Genomic DNA, 16646 nt, shown 5'->3' with positions numbered 1-16646 from the left:
CTCATAGCCAACACCCTCAAGACCAGGCAACATCCTGGTGAACCTTCCTTGCATTCTCATAGAATCATAGAAACCCTACAGTGCAGAAAGAGGCCATTTGGCCCATCGAGTCTGCACCGACCACAATCCCACCCAGGCCCTACCCCCATATCTACCCACTAATCCCTCTAACCTACGCATCTCAGGACACTAAGGGGCAATTTTAGCATGGCCAATCAACCTAACCCGCACATCTTTGGACTGATGGCCATCTTTGGATCTTTGACATCTTTAGATTCTCTCCAAAGCTTCCACATCCTCCTGGTAGTGTGGTGACCAGAACTGCACGCAGTACTCCAAATGCGGCCTGACCAATATTTTATATAGCTGCAACATGGATCGCGATGCTCCCATCCACGCCCGCCACTTTTCTGGTGGAACTGGCTGGGAAATGCGCGTCTGCGGCCTTGAACGGGGATTTGCGCCTGTGCAGGGAACGCATGCACATCTCCCAGAGCCGGCGAACAGTCGCCGGTCAGACCACGCTGGAAACCGGCGCGTAGGCAGGAAAGTAATTTAAATCTTTTAAAAATCTATTTTAAATATGTAGATTTGTTAATTATTGGGACCTTTCAGATCCCAATCGAATCTCCCACCCCGCCAGGAATACTTCATTCTGATGGGGTTCAGACTAGCTCCCCATGTTCGGGGAACAAGCAGGAGACCCCGCTGGAATGACGGGGGGGGGCAATCGGGGCCTTCCAGGGGGGTCGGGCAGTGGAGGGGGTGGTACCCCCTGGGCATGGGCACCATGGCAGTGCCAGCCTGTGCCTCCTGGCACTGCCCAAGTGGCAAAGTGCCCATGCCCAGGGGGCACCTTGGCACTGCCCACCGGACATCGGGCAGTGGCAAGGGGGTGGGGCCTACTGTGGGCGGGGCCTAGGTGCGATTGGTGGGGGGGTCCCACTGCCACTTTGCATTGGGATCAGTCTGGGATGGAGGGAGGGCAGCGATTGGGGCGGGCCGGCAGGGAGGGGTGGTCTGCCACAATGCATCACCTCACCATTTGTCCGGATTAAACTTCATAGAGGAGCGGCACAGTGGCACAGTGGATAGCACTGCTGCCCCACAGCGCCAGGGACCCGGGTTCAATTCCGACCTCGGGTCACAGTGAGGAGTTTGCATGTCCTCCCCGTGTCTGCGTGGGTTTCCTCCGGGTGCTCCGGTTTCCTCTCATACTCCAAAAGATGTGCGAGTTAAGTTGATTCGCCGTGATAAATTTCCCCTTAGTGTCAGGGGATTAGTAGAGTAAATATGTGGGGTTACGGGAATAGGGGCTTGGTGGGATTGTGATTGGTGCAGACTCGATGGGCCAAATAGACTCCTTCTGCACTGTAAGGATTCCATGGTTAGAGGGATATGGGCCAAACGTGGGAAAATGAGACTTGCTGGGAGGGCACCATAGTCAGCATGGACCAGTTGGGCCGAAGGGCCTGTTTCCGTGCTGCATTGCCATATGATCCTATGATTCTAAATGGAGTTGACAAAATGCTCAATTTCTAATTGTCTTGAATTAAACAATTGAGGCACTTTCTCGGCAGCCAGTTATCAGTGTTTTAATACATTCGCTGGAATTTTACCCTCCCGCCCGCCACGGGAATCAGAACGGGCGAGAGACGGACAACGGAAAGGTTTGTTGACCTTGGGCGGGAATTTACAGTTTTGGGACGAGCTCAGCCGTAAAGCCCCGCGCATTGTGTGAAAATTGTTTATCACACTTGTCTTCATTTATCTGCTTATAATCCATGTAACTTTTTTTGTCTATTTGTAGAGAACAGTTGCACTAAATTCTACAGCGTCAGTGAGAACAGTGCTACGCTTAGTAAAATCTGTCAAGGCGATGTTTGCAGATGTGCGGAAGGTACGATTCCGTTATATGGCATTTTAAAATTTAATGCACTGTACTATTCATTTGCTATTTATGGCTGCGATATAATCTAAGTGAAAGTTACCAAGGAGTGTTGCAATTTCCAATAATGCAATGGTTTTGGGATGAATTTACACATGAACTGATTAAAATATACTGATGTTATCAGTGCGAACTTGACCTAAACCAGTTCAATACCAATTTAATAATTTAGTCTGACAAAGCATTTAACGATGGTAGCTAATGTGCAGAGGGGATTCTATAATCACCTGCAAAATTAGCTACCATTCCTTCACTTCACTCGTTGGTTGTAAATTGTAAAAAGTTGAGATTCCAGCACAAACCCCTTGAGGAACTTGACTTGTCATACCCTCCAATCAGGCAAAGACGCTTCACGTTTCTAGGTGTCCAGTTAAGAAAGCCCACCAACACCTCTACTTTCTCAGGAGGCTAAGGAAATTTGGCATGTCCGCTACGACTTTCACCAACTTTTACAGATGCACCATAGAAAGCATTCTTTCTGGTTGTATCACAGCTTGGTGTGGTATTGGTATGTCCAAGGTTGCAAGAAACTACAAAGGGTTGTGAATGTAACCCAGTCCATCACGCAAACCAGACCCCATCCCTCTGTCTACACTTCCCGCTGCCTTGGAAAAGCAGTCAGCATAATTAGGGACACCATGCACCTCCTCCACCTTCTTCCGTCGGGAAAAAGATACAAAAGTCTGAGGTCACGTCCCAACTGACTCAAGAACAGCTTCTTCCCGGCTGCCGTCAGACTTTTGAATGGACTAATCTTATTTTAAGCTGATCTTTCTCTACACCCTAGCTATGACTGTAACACTACATTCTGCACCCTCTCCTTTCCTTCTCCCTTATATACTTTATGGACGGTATGCTTTGTCTGTATTGTGTGCAAGAAACAATATTTTTCACTGTATCCCAATACATGTGACAATAATAAATCAAATCAAATCAAATTGTACAGATTCTGTTTTCTGACAGGCAGCCAACCATCTATCCATGCTAATATGTTAACCCACACACCATGAGCTTATAGTTTTGCAATTGCCTTTGATGTGGCACCTTATCAGATGTCTTCTGAAAATCCAGAACATCTCGAGGCTCCTCTTTATCCACATGTTACTCCTTCAAAAACTCCAATAAATCGGTTAAACATTATTTCCCTTTCAGAAAACCGTGCTGACTCTTACTAATTACCTTCAATTTTTCGAAGTGCCTAGCTATAGCCTCCTTAATGGTGGATTCCAACAACTTTCCCACCACCAACATCAAGCTAACTGGCCAAAGGATTCCTGTTTCCAGCTTCCCTCCTTTCTTCAATTGAAGGGTTATATTTGCTACTCTCCAGTCTGATGGAACTTTCCAGAATCTGGTGAATTTGCACCAGCGCATCTACTGCCACCTTTTTTAAGGCCATGAAATGGAGTCCATCAGGCCTTGGACACTTGCCAGCTCACAGCTCTATCAGTTTGCCAGGTACCACTCCCCTCATGTTTATAATTTCCCCAAGTTCCTCTCCCCCTTCCACCTCCTGATTTACAGCTATTCATAGAATCATTGAATCATAGAATCCCTACAGTGCAGAAGGAGGCCATTTGGCCCATCGAGTCTGCACCGACCACAATCCCACCCGGGCCCTATTCCCGTAAACGCATATATTTACCCTGCTAATCCCCTGACACTAAGGGGCAATTTAGCATGGTCAATCCACTTAACCTACACATCTTTGGAGTGTGGGAGGAAACCGGAGCACCTGAGGAAACCCACGCAGACACTGGGAGAACGTGCGAACTCCACACAGACAGGAACCCAAGCCGGGAATCGAACCTGGGTCCCTGGCGCTGTGAGGCAGCAGTGCTAACCACTGTGCCACCGTGCTGCCCTTAATGGAATGTTTTTGAACCCTCAATAGTGAACATAGGAGCAAAATATTTCCTTGTTATCTCCTATTAACTCACCGCTGTGTCACTCTCTGGGGGACCAACACCCACCCCACTTATTCTTCTCCTTTTTGAATGCCTGCAGAAGCTTTTGCTTTCCATTCTTACATGTCTAGCCCAGCTTCCTCTCTCACTCTAATCTCTTTCTCCTCATTAAGCATTTAGTCATTCTCTGCCATTGTTTATATTCTGACCAACCATCTGTCCTGACACTCATCTTTGCAGAGTGGTACACTTTTCCCCTTGCGATTGATGTTTTCCTGAACTTCTTTGGTTAATCACTGATGGTGTGTGTCTACCCCTTGGAATATTTCTTTATCATAGATCCCGAAATATCACGTTAAAAGTCTGCCTCTGCCTCTCTATTGATCTATTCTGTAGCCTGGTGCCCAATTCGGTTCAGCTAGCTCAACTTTCATGCCCTCATAGTTGCTCTTATTTAAGTCTAAATTTCTAGTCTTAGACCCACTCTTCTCCCCTTCAAACAGAATGTAAAATTCAATCATATTGTGGTCACTGCTACCTAAGGCTGCCTTTACTCTGAGATCATTAATCCATCCCACCACATTCGGCCCATCAGGATTAGGCTATTGAGTTGGACGATCAGCCATGATCGTAATGAATGGTGGATCAGGCTCGAAGGGCCAGAAGGCCTCCTCCTGCTCCTAACTTCTATGTTTCTATATTCCAGAATACCAAGTCTAATAGAACCTGTTCTCTGGTTGGTTCCGGAATGTGCTGACGGAAGAAACTTTCTCAAAAGCATTCTGAGAACTCTTCACCAAGGCTAATATGCTAATCTGTTTTTTCCAGTTTATATGTAGACTGAAGTCACCCATCATCAATGTCATCTCTTTAGCACAAGCAACTAATATTTCTCCTGATACACTTTGTCCTACATTGTGGTTACGGTTGGGGAACCTGCAGATCACTCCCACCAGTGACTTATTTCACCCTTCTGTTTATCATCTTTACTCAAATGGGGCAGCCCGATGGCACAGTGGTTAGCACTGCTGCCTCACAGCTTCAGGGACCCGGGTTCAATTCCGGCCTCGGGTCAGTGTCTCTGCCGAGTTTGCACATTCTTCCCGTGACTGTGCGGGTTTCCTCCGGGTGCTCCAGTTTCCTCCTACAGTCCAAAGATAGATAGGTTAGGTGAATTGGCCATGCTAAATTGCACCTTAGTGTCCAACGATGTGCAGGTTAGGTGGATTGGCCATGCTAAATTGCCCCTTAGTGTCCAAAGATGTGCAGGTTAGGGGGATCAGCGGGGTAAATATATGGGGTTACGGGGATAGGGCCTGGGTAAGATGCTCTATCAGAGAGTTGGTGCAGACCTGATGGGCTGAATGGCCTCCTTCTGCACTGTAGGGATTTGATGTAATTGATTCCAAAGCTTGATCTCCTCAACCAAGGTCATCACTAATGCCATCTTTGGTTAACAGTGCTCGCCCTCCACCGTTATCTTGATCCTATTCCTCTTCAATACCTCTCAATATTCGTACACAGTCCTTGTTGGTGGCACATTGGTTAGCACTGCTGCCTCACAGCGGGTTCGAATCCCAGCTTGGGTCACTGTCTGTGTGGAGTCTGCATGGTCTCCCCCGTGTCTGCATGGGTTTTCCTCCGGGTGCTCCGGTTTCCGCCCACAGTCTGAAAGACGTGCTGGTTAGGGTGCATTGGCCGTGCTAAATTCTCCCTCAGTGTTAACCGAACAGGCGCCGGAGTGTGGCGACTAGGGGAATTTCACAGTAACTTCATTGCAGAATTGATATAAGCCGACTTGTGTCAATAATAAATAAAATTAAATGAAGAACTGAGGTATTATGGGAAGGTGATTTGAGGTTTGATCTGCCGTGATCTTAATGAATGGTGGGGTCAACTTGAAGGGTCAAATGGTCGACTCCTACTCCTGCTGCTCTTTCTTATGTTCAAATGTATCGACAACAGCTTTATCTAGAATGCATTAAGGTTTGGAAACCTCTCATGAGAGCGAAGGAAAGGGTTAGACAAAAAAAAATTTGAATTAGTTAACACAACACATCCTCCATGGAAAGAAAGATGATTCTTCCTCAGATGATTTGGATGGGGAAGAACAAATTCGACATTGTAATCAAAGCAATAACCAGATAAACCCAAGATGTGGAGTTGCCGGCGTTGGGCTGGGGTAGACACAGTCAGTAGTCTCACAACACCAGGAGTGTTCCCTTTCTGTTGGGGAACACTTCAGCAGTCACGGGCATTCAGCCTCTGATCTTCGGGTAAGTGTTCTCCAAGGCGGCCTTCACGACACACGACAACGCAGAGTTGCTGAGCAGAAACTGATAGCCAAGTTCTGCACACATGAGGACAGCCTCAACCGGGATCATGGGTTCACGTCACATTATCTATAACCCCCACGACTTGCCTGGGCTTGCAAAATCTCACTAACTGTCCTGGCCGGAGACAATACACATCTCTTTAACCTGTGCTTAACCCTCTCTCCACTCACATTGTCTGCATCTGTAAAGACTTGATTACCTGTAAAGACTCGCATTCCAACCATTGTCTTGTAATTCAGTTTGTGTCTATATATGCCCTGTTTGTGAACTAAAATCTTCACTCACCTGATGAAGGGGCAGTGCTCCGAAAGCTCGTGCTACCAAATAACCTGTTGGACTTTAACCTGGTGTTGTGAGACTTCTTACTGTAGATAAACCCAAGTGTATTATTTGTCTAACAGTTGGTGTTAATGACAGCTCATTAAACGAAGAGGGAAGAAAGGTTTGATTTAATTTATTATTGTCACATGTATTAGTATACAGTGAAAAATATTGTTTCTTGCGCGCTATACAGACAAAGCATACCATTCAGAGAGAAGGAAAGGAGAGGGTGCAGAATGTAGTGTTACAGTCATAGCTAGGGCATAGAGAAAGATTAACTTAGTGCGAGGTAGGTCCATTCAAAAGTCTGGTGGAAACAGGGAAGAAGCTGTTCTTGAGTCGGTTGGTACGTGACCTCAGACTTTTGATTTGATTTATTATTGTCACATGTATTAGTATCAGTTAGAAGTATTGTTTCTTGCGCGCTGTACAGACAAAGCATACCATTCATAGAGAAGGAAAGGAGCCAGCGCTGAATGTAGCGTTACAGTTATAGCTAGGGTGTAGAGAAAGATCAACTGAATATGAGGTAGGTCCATTCAAAGGTCTGATGGCAGCTTGGAAGAAGCTGTTCTTGTGTCAGTAGGTACATAATCTCAGACTTTTGATTTGATTTATTATTGTCACATGTATTAGCATACAGTGAAAAGTATTGTTTCTTGCACGCTATACAGACAAAGCATGCTGTTCATCGAGAAGGAAAGGAGAGGGTGCAGAATGTAGTGTTACAGTCATAGCTAGGGTGTAGAGAAAGATCACCTTAATGCAAGGTAGGTCCATTCAAAAGTCTGACAGCAGCAGGGAAGAAGCTGTTCTTGAGTCGGTTGATACGTGACCTCAGACTTTTGTGTCTTGTTCCCAATGGAAGGAGGTGGAAGAGAGAATGTCCGGGGATGTGTGGGGCCCCTTGATTATGCTGGCTGCTTTGCCGAGGCAGTGGGAAGTGTAGACAGAGTCAATGGATGGGAAGCTGGCTTGCTTTGGAGTTTTCCACTTTCATTTTAATGAACTATCTGAAACATTTGAACTGGAACACAGATATTTCTTTTTGCATTTGTAGGAAGTTGTATATCGGTTACACTGCCTGACAAACGTATCCCTAGTGAGAAACGGGAGGACAAAGCATGTGAACCTGGGACGGATTACGGTAAATCCATCATTCAGCTGTTCTGCAAATCTGATCAGTTTATTCGATTGCTTCCTGAAAGGACACGACACATCATTTTATCATTGTATTTGTAATGGTCACCGTTCGTGTTGTTGATTGATAAATATACATGGTGGCATATATTCCTGGCAAGCGGCTAAGGCAATGCTTCCCAAAGTTGTGACCCCATTTAAATACCGCAGACTTCCTGTGACGTACACAGATTGAAAATTTGGGGGCATGAAATTTAAGTGGGACTGGGAGGGGGATAGAAGGATTATTCCCAACACCGCCCCCTCCCCCCACACACCACGGCCCCCCCCCCCCCCCTCCCCCACCCCCACCACCCCCCCCACACCCCCCCCCAACCCCCACCAGTGGGGAGGCTTCAGTTGTTAAGCGGAGAGACAAGACTTGAGGAAAAGTCCAGATTTCTACCAAGAAAAATAAAGCAAATACCTTCCGTGATGAGACAGTGCTATTGGTATGTTTAATGTTTCTGTAGAACGTTTCAAATTCAGCTTCATTCTGCAGGTAATCGGTTATCTAGAAAACATTCAGCTCACATGCTGGGAAAGCTGGATAACTCTTTTAGCCATGTAGCGTTTACTAAGATAGAGAAAATGGACTTTTGTTTACATAAAAGAGATCCCCTGGGATTTCCTGATTAAAGGAAAGGAATTTGAGCTTTTGATTAAGTTGATTGACAGGGTCACGTGTCGAAGTCTCGACTTCCAAGTTTGACTCTTAACAGAAATACACATTAACACAAGATACTTGACCGTCAGATTATGTTTTTACTTACTTGCTAGCAAGGGGAGAGTATCTCATCAAAATGGTCAGAACACAACTTCACAGAACAAAGAAAATCATCAATTCTTATACTTTTCCTTAGCTCACAGTCAGCTGGACACAATCCAATCAAAAGGACATACATTATGTATTGATCCAATAGAATGAATAACTAAACATCCCAGGGCTGCGTGATCACGGTGCCTTTTAGGACACTAATAAATGGGGCGGCACGGTGGCACAGTGATTAGCACTGCTGCCTCACAGCGCCAGGGACCCAGGTTTGATTCTCGGGTCACTGTCTGTCTGGAGTTTGCACGTTCTCCCCGTGTCTGTGTGGGTTTCCTCCGGTTGCTCCGGTTTCCTCACACAGTCCGAAAGACGTGCTGGTTAGGCTGCATTGGCCGTGCTAAATTCTCCCTCAGTGTACCCGAACAGGCGCCGGAGTGTGGCGACTAGGGGATTTTCACAATAACTTCATTGCAGTGTTAATGTAAGCCTACTTGTGACTAATAAATAAATAAATAAACTTTAAATCTCCATCAAGCCTTATCAATTGTCCCTGAACCTGCACCTTAATCTTCCCTTAGCCAGACATCTTTATATCTGTCTCCATTTTGCGAGCAGCCTAACAAAGCAGCTTCATTAAAACAGCCTCACACTTGCCTTGACTGAGAAGAGGGGCCTGTTAAAGCCATTAGTTACTTTATGGCCTTGTTTGTGAAGTAACTGGAAAGGAATGTGTCAAGTCAGATTGCCTTCAGGATATTCCCTGATTATACTCCATTTTAATAAGTTTGTTTATCGCCAATATAACTGAAACATGTGTGTATATGTGGACTAAGGTATTACAAATACCTTTGTTACGACAAGGTATGAAAACACGTAATTACAACGACTGACAGCTTGCTCACTGTTGAACTCAAGTAAGCTTTACTTCTAAGCTGATTAAACATAATGTCCCACCAAGGCTAGCAATCTTTTTGTAGCCTTTTCCTTTCTACACTTCTACACATGTGATAGTGTGGTTAGTGGGGGGAGCTAGGTTTGCAGCAGAAGAATGGGTTTCAGTATTTGGCTGGCGCTGTTTTAAGACCGAGGACTACAAGCCGCTCTGAAAATCGAACCTGTCTGGAAGCTACAAGACTTTATATCTTGTATGCCTGGGTTTGCTAACCGTATTTAAAGTGATATTAAAAATCTAAGAGGAATGTTGCTTAATTGGAACTGAAATAGTGATAAGTTAGAAATTAGAGTTGTTTCCTTTCATTTTTTAACTGTTGTTCAACTGTTAAGCTGCTTCATTTTATGAAAGTTGTATTTAAACTGGGTTATGAATAATGCATGTTTTGATAAAAAATCCCTAATTTGTCAGCGGAGTTATTCCAGGAACGAAGAATCCGATCCTCACATTGATATCAAAATAGAAACATTGTCAGGGTCTAGTCTGGATTCATAATGTACTGTGGGGTTTGGGGTCCAGCACCCTAACAACACCTACTCACAGGCTTACTTTCAGCTGCGATTAGACCTCAGAGCAATTATCTTTGGCCCTGTATCTAAGGAAGGATGTGCTAGCCTTGGAAAGGGTCCAGAGGAAGTTCACAAGAATGATCCGTGGAATGAAGAGCTTGTCGTATGAGGAACGGTTGAGGACTCTGGGTCTGTTCTCGATGGAGTTTAGAAGGATGAGGGGGGGATCTTATTGAAACTTACAGGATACTGCGAGGCCTGGATAGAGTGGACGTGGAGAGGATGTTTCCACTTGTAGGAAAAACTAGAACCAGAGGGCCCAACCTCAGACTAAAGGGACGATCCTTTAAAACAGAGATGAGGAGGAATTTCTTCAGCCAGAGAGTGGTGAATCTGTGGAACTCTGCCGCAGAAGGCTGTGGAGGCCAGGTCATTGAGTGTCTTTAAGACAGAGATAGATAGGTTCTTGATTAATAAGGGGACCAGGGGTTATGGGAAAAAGGCAGGAGAATGAGAAAAATATCAGCCATGATTGAATGGCGGAGCAGACTCACTGGGCCGAGTGGCCTAATTCTGCTCCTATATGCTATGGTCTTATGGTCTTATTTCCGCTACACCCTGCACAGAAAAAAACACATTTTAAGGGTCCATGCAGCTGTCTGAAATCAGTCAGAGCTCCATGCTCACGATCCCAAAAGTCATGGCCAACAGTATGGGAACAGTATTGTCACCCTGTTGTACATTTATGAGTAGAGATTCAGCTTAGCACTGCTGCCTCACAGCGCCAGGGACCCGGGTTCGATTCCGGCCTCGGTTCACTGTCTGTGTGGAGTTTGCATGTTCTCCCCATGTCTGCGTGGGTTTCCTTCGGGTGCTCCGGTTTCCTCCTACAGTCCAAATGTGTGTGGGTTAGGTGGATTGGCCAAGCTAAATTGCACCTTAGTGTCCAAAGAGGTGTAAGTTAGGTGGATTGGCGATGCTAAATTGCACCTTAGTGTCCAAAGAGGTGTAAGTTAGGTGGATTGGCGATGCTAAATTGCCCCTTAATGTCCAAAGATTTGCAGGTTAGGTGGATTGGCCATGCTAAATTGCCCCTTAGTGTCCAAAGATGTGCAGGTTAGGTGGATTGGCCATGCTGAATTGCCCCTTAGTGTCCAAAGATGTGCAGGTTAGGTGGGTTGGCCATGCTAAATTGTCCCTTAGTGTCCAAAGAGCTGTAGGTTAGGTGGATTGGCCATGCTAAATTGCCCCTTAGTGTCAGGGAGATTAGCAGTGTAAATACATGGGGTTGCTGGGATGGAGCATGGGTGAGATTGTTGTTGGCACCGGCTTGATGGGCCAAATGGCCTCCAAATGCACTGTAGGGATTCTATGATTATGCAGCACTCATTGCAACAATATTTAACTCATTTCTTTTGAAATCCATTTCTTCTCTTATAGTTTACCAAGTACGTTTTCTAGGCAACGAAAAGAAAGACAGTTACATTTACTACAACATGGAAATCCTTACTGTCATAAAACCAGGTGAGCTCTCTTCATGTTCCTGAACAGACCACAATGAAAGCACAACACCAGGGAAAAGGAATGTTAATGCACATTAATATTACCGATAACAAAAAATCTCGGATTGTATCATCGACATTTGGTCCATCCAATCACTAAGTCCACGGCCTGCATCGATATCAGAACTGGTGAGATGGCAAATCGAGTGCTACTGTTGACATACAGCAACTTTTGGGTGGCACAGTGGTTAGCACTGCTGTCTCACAGCGCCAGGAACCCGGGTTCGATTCCCGCCTTGGGTCACTGTCTGTGTGGAGTCTGCATGTTCTCCCCGTGTCTGCGAGGGCTTCCATCGGGTACTTCCACAGTCCGAAAGACATGCTGGTTAGGTGCATTGGCCGTGCTAAATTCTCCCTCAGTGTATCCGAACAGGCGCCAGACTGTGGCGACTAGGGGATTTTCACAGTAACTACATTGCAGTGTTAATGTAAGCCTACTTGTGACACTGATAAATTAAACTTAAAACAAATTAACTTGTTGAAAGTGAATCGGTTTCTGTTTAATAGCATCATGACCTTGTAATCTCAGGAAACTAGCTTTCTATAGTTTTTTTTATGAGATGTGGATTGTAGAGTGGCGGGGCCAGAGGGGCAGGGTCTATGGGGGGGTATATCAGGGGGTGGGGTTGGGGGGGATCCCGCTGCCACTCTGCACTAGGATCAGTGACAGAAGGAGGGTGATCAAAGATCGGGGCTGGTCATTGGGGTCAGGGGGGAGGTGGTTGGCCTACGAGGAGGGGGGGGCGGGTTCAGGGCTGCCTGGGGCGGGGGTTTGGGACTGCAGACTGTCGCATGGCTGGTGAGGGGAGGTTGTTGTACTCGCCAGCGATCGGGAGGCCGGCAGTGTGCGGCTACTGCGCATGCGCTGATCTCGGCGCTGACAGATCGGCGCGTGCACAGTGGCCCGCTCAGCGCTATACTGCCAGCCTCTCCAGCGGGAATATGCCCCACCCCACTGATTTTTCAATATAGATCTTTCTGGTGCACTCTGCAGTGCTCAGAGTGTGGGAAATTCATTTTGAAAACCCAGCTAAAAAAATCCACCGGGATTTGCTCCAGATTTTAGGCGAATTCGAATTCGAATTTTTTTGAGAGGATCCTACCCATTTATTATCTGTCCTTAATTGCCTGGGAGTGGGGGAGGTCCAGTGGTATTATTGCTGGATTATTAATTCAAAAACTCAGCTCATGTTCTGGGGACCCGGGTTCAAATCCCGCCATGGCAGGTGGTGGAATTTGAATTCAATAAAACAAAATCTAAAATTAAGAATCTACTGATGAAACCATTGTCGATTGTCGGAAAAACTCATCTGGTTCACTAATGTCCTTTAGGGAAAGAAATCTGCTGTCCTTACCTGGTCTGGCCTACATGTGACTCCAGACCCACAGCAATATGGTTGACTCTCAACTGCCCTTGGGCAATTAAGGATGGGCAATAAATGCTGGCCAGCCAGCGACGCCCATGTCCCACAAATGAATAAAAAAGGGACATGGTTACTGAAGATCTGCTGGAGGTCCTCTCACTGTAATTTCCCTATCACCTCTGTAACAGCCTGGGAAGCTTCTTTGCATTCTCTCCAAAGCTTCCACGTCCTTCTGGTAGTGTGGCGACTAGAACTGCACGCAATATTCCAAGTGCGGCCTAACCAAGGTTTTATATAGCTGCAACATGATTTCCCAACTCCTGTACTTAATAACAGTTACATAACAGTTAGAACCTTGAATGCACAGTCTGAGAATCTGGAGGCTGATTTAATCACGGCTTTCCAAAGAGAATTGGGCAATCACCTGACAAGAAAAGAGTTTACAGCTACAGGAAAATGGCAAGGCCATTGGACTAGCGGCATTGCTCTTGAGGAGAGCTGGCATCGACACAACGGGCTGAATAGCCTCCTTCTGCTCTGTAAACATTCTTTGATTCTTTGGCTCTCCACTTACTCAATGACAAGTAGTTTTTATTCAGTATTTAGAAATATCATTCGCCACAACTGGATTGCCATTGAACCAGGTGATGCTAATATATCAGAAACATTAAATGGAGGCCAATAATTTTCCATCCAACAATGTGCTTTCTGTATTTAGGGAGTGATGACGTTGTGGCTAATCAAGTTAGACAGCTCGTAACTCATGCCAACTGCGAAGGAACATTTGAAGTGGAGTTGCAGAAGCATTATCTAATAATGGGTCAGGGATCAGATCTGTGGAATGACGGTGAAAGGTAAGCTGTAATTTCAGGACTAATTTCTCTCTTTTGCGTCATTCTCTGCATTTTGCCACAATTGGCATTGGGCAGCATGGTGGCACGGCGGTTAGCACTGCTGCCTCACAGCGCCAGGGACCCGGGTTCAAATCTGGCCTTGGGTCACCCTGTATTGTCGTCCTGCTGTACATTTATGAGTAGAGTTTCAACTTAGCACAGGTTCGATTCCCGGCCTCGGGTCACTGTCTGTGTGGAGTCTGCACGTTCTCCCCGTGTCTGCGTGGGTTTCCTCCGGGTGCTCCGGTTTCCTCACACAGTCCGAAAGACGTGCTGGTTAGGGTGCATTGGCCGTGCTAAATTCTCCCTCAGTGTTACCCGAACAGGCGCCGGAGTGTGGCGACTAGGGGATTTTCACAGTAACTTCACTGCAGTGTTAATGTAAGTCTACTTGTGACTAATAAATAAACTTTAAAACTTATTTCAGGATGAGCTATCTGATCGGAGGTGAAACCTGGATTGAGCAGTGGCCGGAAGAGGTTGAGTGTCAAGAACGTCGCTACCAGCGACTCTGTGAGGACCTGGAGGAATTTTCCGAAATTCTGATGGTTAATGGCTGTGGCACTTAGCTTCTTGTTGCTTCAATGACGATGGCAACAAATATTATGTGAATCGTGTAATCCAAATTAAATAAAGCTTTCCGATCAAATAACAAATGACTGATTTATTTAAACTGAGCAAAATCTTTCAGGGGAAGTCCGCAGCGACATTGCCTGCAGTGAAACTGATTTAAAAAACAACTCTTATCAGATGGTCGTAAAGCTCACAGGCAGGGAATTTCAACGACGGTCACAGGAGAAGTGTTTTTGACAAAGCTGTGCCCTATTTCCTTCACCTCGTCTTTAAGATTACTGTCAATAAAAAGTCAACAGCCATTTTAACTCATCGTATGAAATCTGTACTGCCAGTTACTCTTCATGCTGGGTCATGAATGTCCTTTGGGGAAGGAAATCTGCCGTCCTTACCCGGTCTGGCCTACATGTGACTCCAGAGCCACAGCAATGTGGTTGACTCTCAACTGCCCTCGGGTAACTAGGGATGGGCAATAAATGCTGGCCCAGCCAGCGACGCCCATGTCCCACAAATTTACTCCAGTTTTTAGGCGAGTTCGACACTTAGAATTTTTTTGGGAAAATCCCCACCCATTTATTATCCGTCCTTAATTGCCTAGAAGTGGGGGAGGCAGTGGTCTGATGGTATTATCACTAGACTATTAATCCAGAAACTCACCTCATGTTCTGGGGACCCGGGTTCGAATCCCGCCACGGCAGATGGTGGAATTTGAATTCAGTAAAAATATCTGGAATTAAGAATCTACTGATGACCATGAAACCATAGTCAGAAAAATCCATCTGGTTCACGAATGTCCTTTAGGGAAGGAAATCTGCCATCCTTACCCAGTCTGGCCTACATGTGACTCCAGAAGCCACAGCAATGTGGTTGACTCTCAACTGCCTTCTGAAAGATGTTCAGTTTAAGGGCAACTGGGGATGGGCAATAAATGCTGGCCAGCCAGCGACTCCCATGTCCCACGAATGAATAAAAAAATGATGGTGTCCTATTTTTCCGACACTTCTTTTGATTACTAAAGCACAAACATTCCATATTCTTTTTTAGCTCTACCGGATGTATTTCATGTACCTCTCTATTTTCTGGTTATTTTTCCCCCTTTAATGCGAATGATTAATATGTTTTGTGGAGCTATATTCTCTGGGAAAATGGACTTCACCATAGAATCCCGACTGCGTAGAAAGAAGCCATTTGGCCCGTCGAGACTGCACCAACAATAATCCCCACCCAGGCCCTATCCCCGTAACCCCATGCATTCACTCTGCTAGTCTCCCTGACACTAAGCGGCAATTTAGCACGGCCAATCAACCTAACCTGCACAGGATGTTGCCTGGTATGGAGGGTCTTAGCTATGAGGAGAGATTGGGTAAACTGGGGTTGTTCTCCTTGGAAAGACGGAGAATGAGGGGAGATCTAATAGAGGTATACAAGATTATGAAGGGTATAGATAGGGTGAACAGTGGGAAGCTTTTTCCCAGGTCGGAGGTGACGATCACGAGGGGTCACGGGCTCAAGCTGAGAGGGGCGAAGTATAACTCAGACATCAGAGGGACGTTTTTTACACAGAGGGTGGTGGGGGCCTGGAATGCGCTGCCAAGTAGGGTGGTGGAGGCAGGCACGCTGACATCGTTTAAAACTTACCTGGATAGTCACATGAGCAGCCTGGGAATGGAGGGATACAAACGATTGGTCTAGTTGGACCAAGGAGCGGCACAGGCTTGGAGGGCCGAAGGGCCTGTTTCCTGTGCTGTACTGTTCTTTGTTCTTTGTTCTTTGTTCTTTGCACAGCTTGGGACACGAAGGGGCAATTTATCATGGCTAATCCCCCCTAGCCCACACATCTTTGGACACTAGAGGGCAGTTTACCATGGTTAATTCCCCCTAATCTACACATCTTGGACACTAAGGGGCAATTTAGCATGGCCGATCCACCTAATCTAACATCTTAGGACACTAAGAGGCAATTTAGCATGGCCAATCCACCTAACCTGCACATCCTTGGAATGTGGGAGGAAGCCGGAACACCCGGAGAAGACCCATGCAGACACGGGGAGAATGTGCAGACTCCACACAGAAAGTCACCTGAGGCCAGAATTGAACAGAATTGGGTCCCTGGCACTGTGAGGCGGCAGTGCTAACCTCTGTGCCACCGTGTCGCCCAATGTAAGAATGTAAGAAATATATACCAAGCTATTTTGCAGGTTGGGCCTCATGCACATGCAAATAAGGGGTGCTGATGGGAATCTTGCTGTTGTATGGGGAAGTCAATTTGGTCACTTTATTCCTAGTGACATTTTCTGACTAAGAGGCAGAGTTTCGCCTCTGGGGATATT

At 46.1% G+C, this 16646-nt stretch overlaps 1 protein-coding gene across 1 annotated transcript in view; it reads left to right on the top strand.

The window, feature by feature from the left end:
- Nucleotides 1-14417, top strand: part of LOC144507758 (complement C3-like) — a 111454-nt gene extending 97037 nt beyond the window's left edge. The window contains exons 37-41 of the mRNA XM_078235027.1: nucleotides 1811-1900; nucleotides 7573-7659; nucleotides 11365-11448; nucleotides 13569-13704; nucleotides 14171-14417. Of these exons, the coding sequence (XP_078091153.1) occupies nucleotides 1811-1900; nucleotides 7573-7659; nucleotides 11365-11448; nucleotides 13569-13704; nucleotides 14171-14312 (539 nt within the window). The 3' untranslated portion in view covers nucleotides 14313-14417. The remainder of the gene's footprint in view (nucleotides 1-1810; nucleotides 1901-7572; nucleotides 7660-11364; nucleotides 11449-13568; nucleotides 13705-14170) is intronic.
- The last annotated feature ends 2229 nt before the right edge of the window (nucleotides 14418-16646 follow it).

Source organism: Mustelus asterias, chromosome 19, assembly GCF_964213995.1.
Source record: "Mustelus asterias chromosome 19, sMusAst1.hap1.1, whole genome shotgun sequence".
NCBI lineage: Eukaryota > Metazoa > Chordata > Chondrichthyes > Carcharhiniformes > Triakidae > Mustelus > Mustelus asterias.
This window is presented reverse-complemented; position numbering and strand designations above follow the sequence as displayed.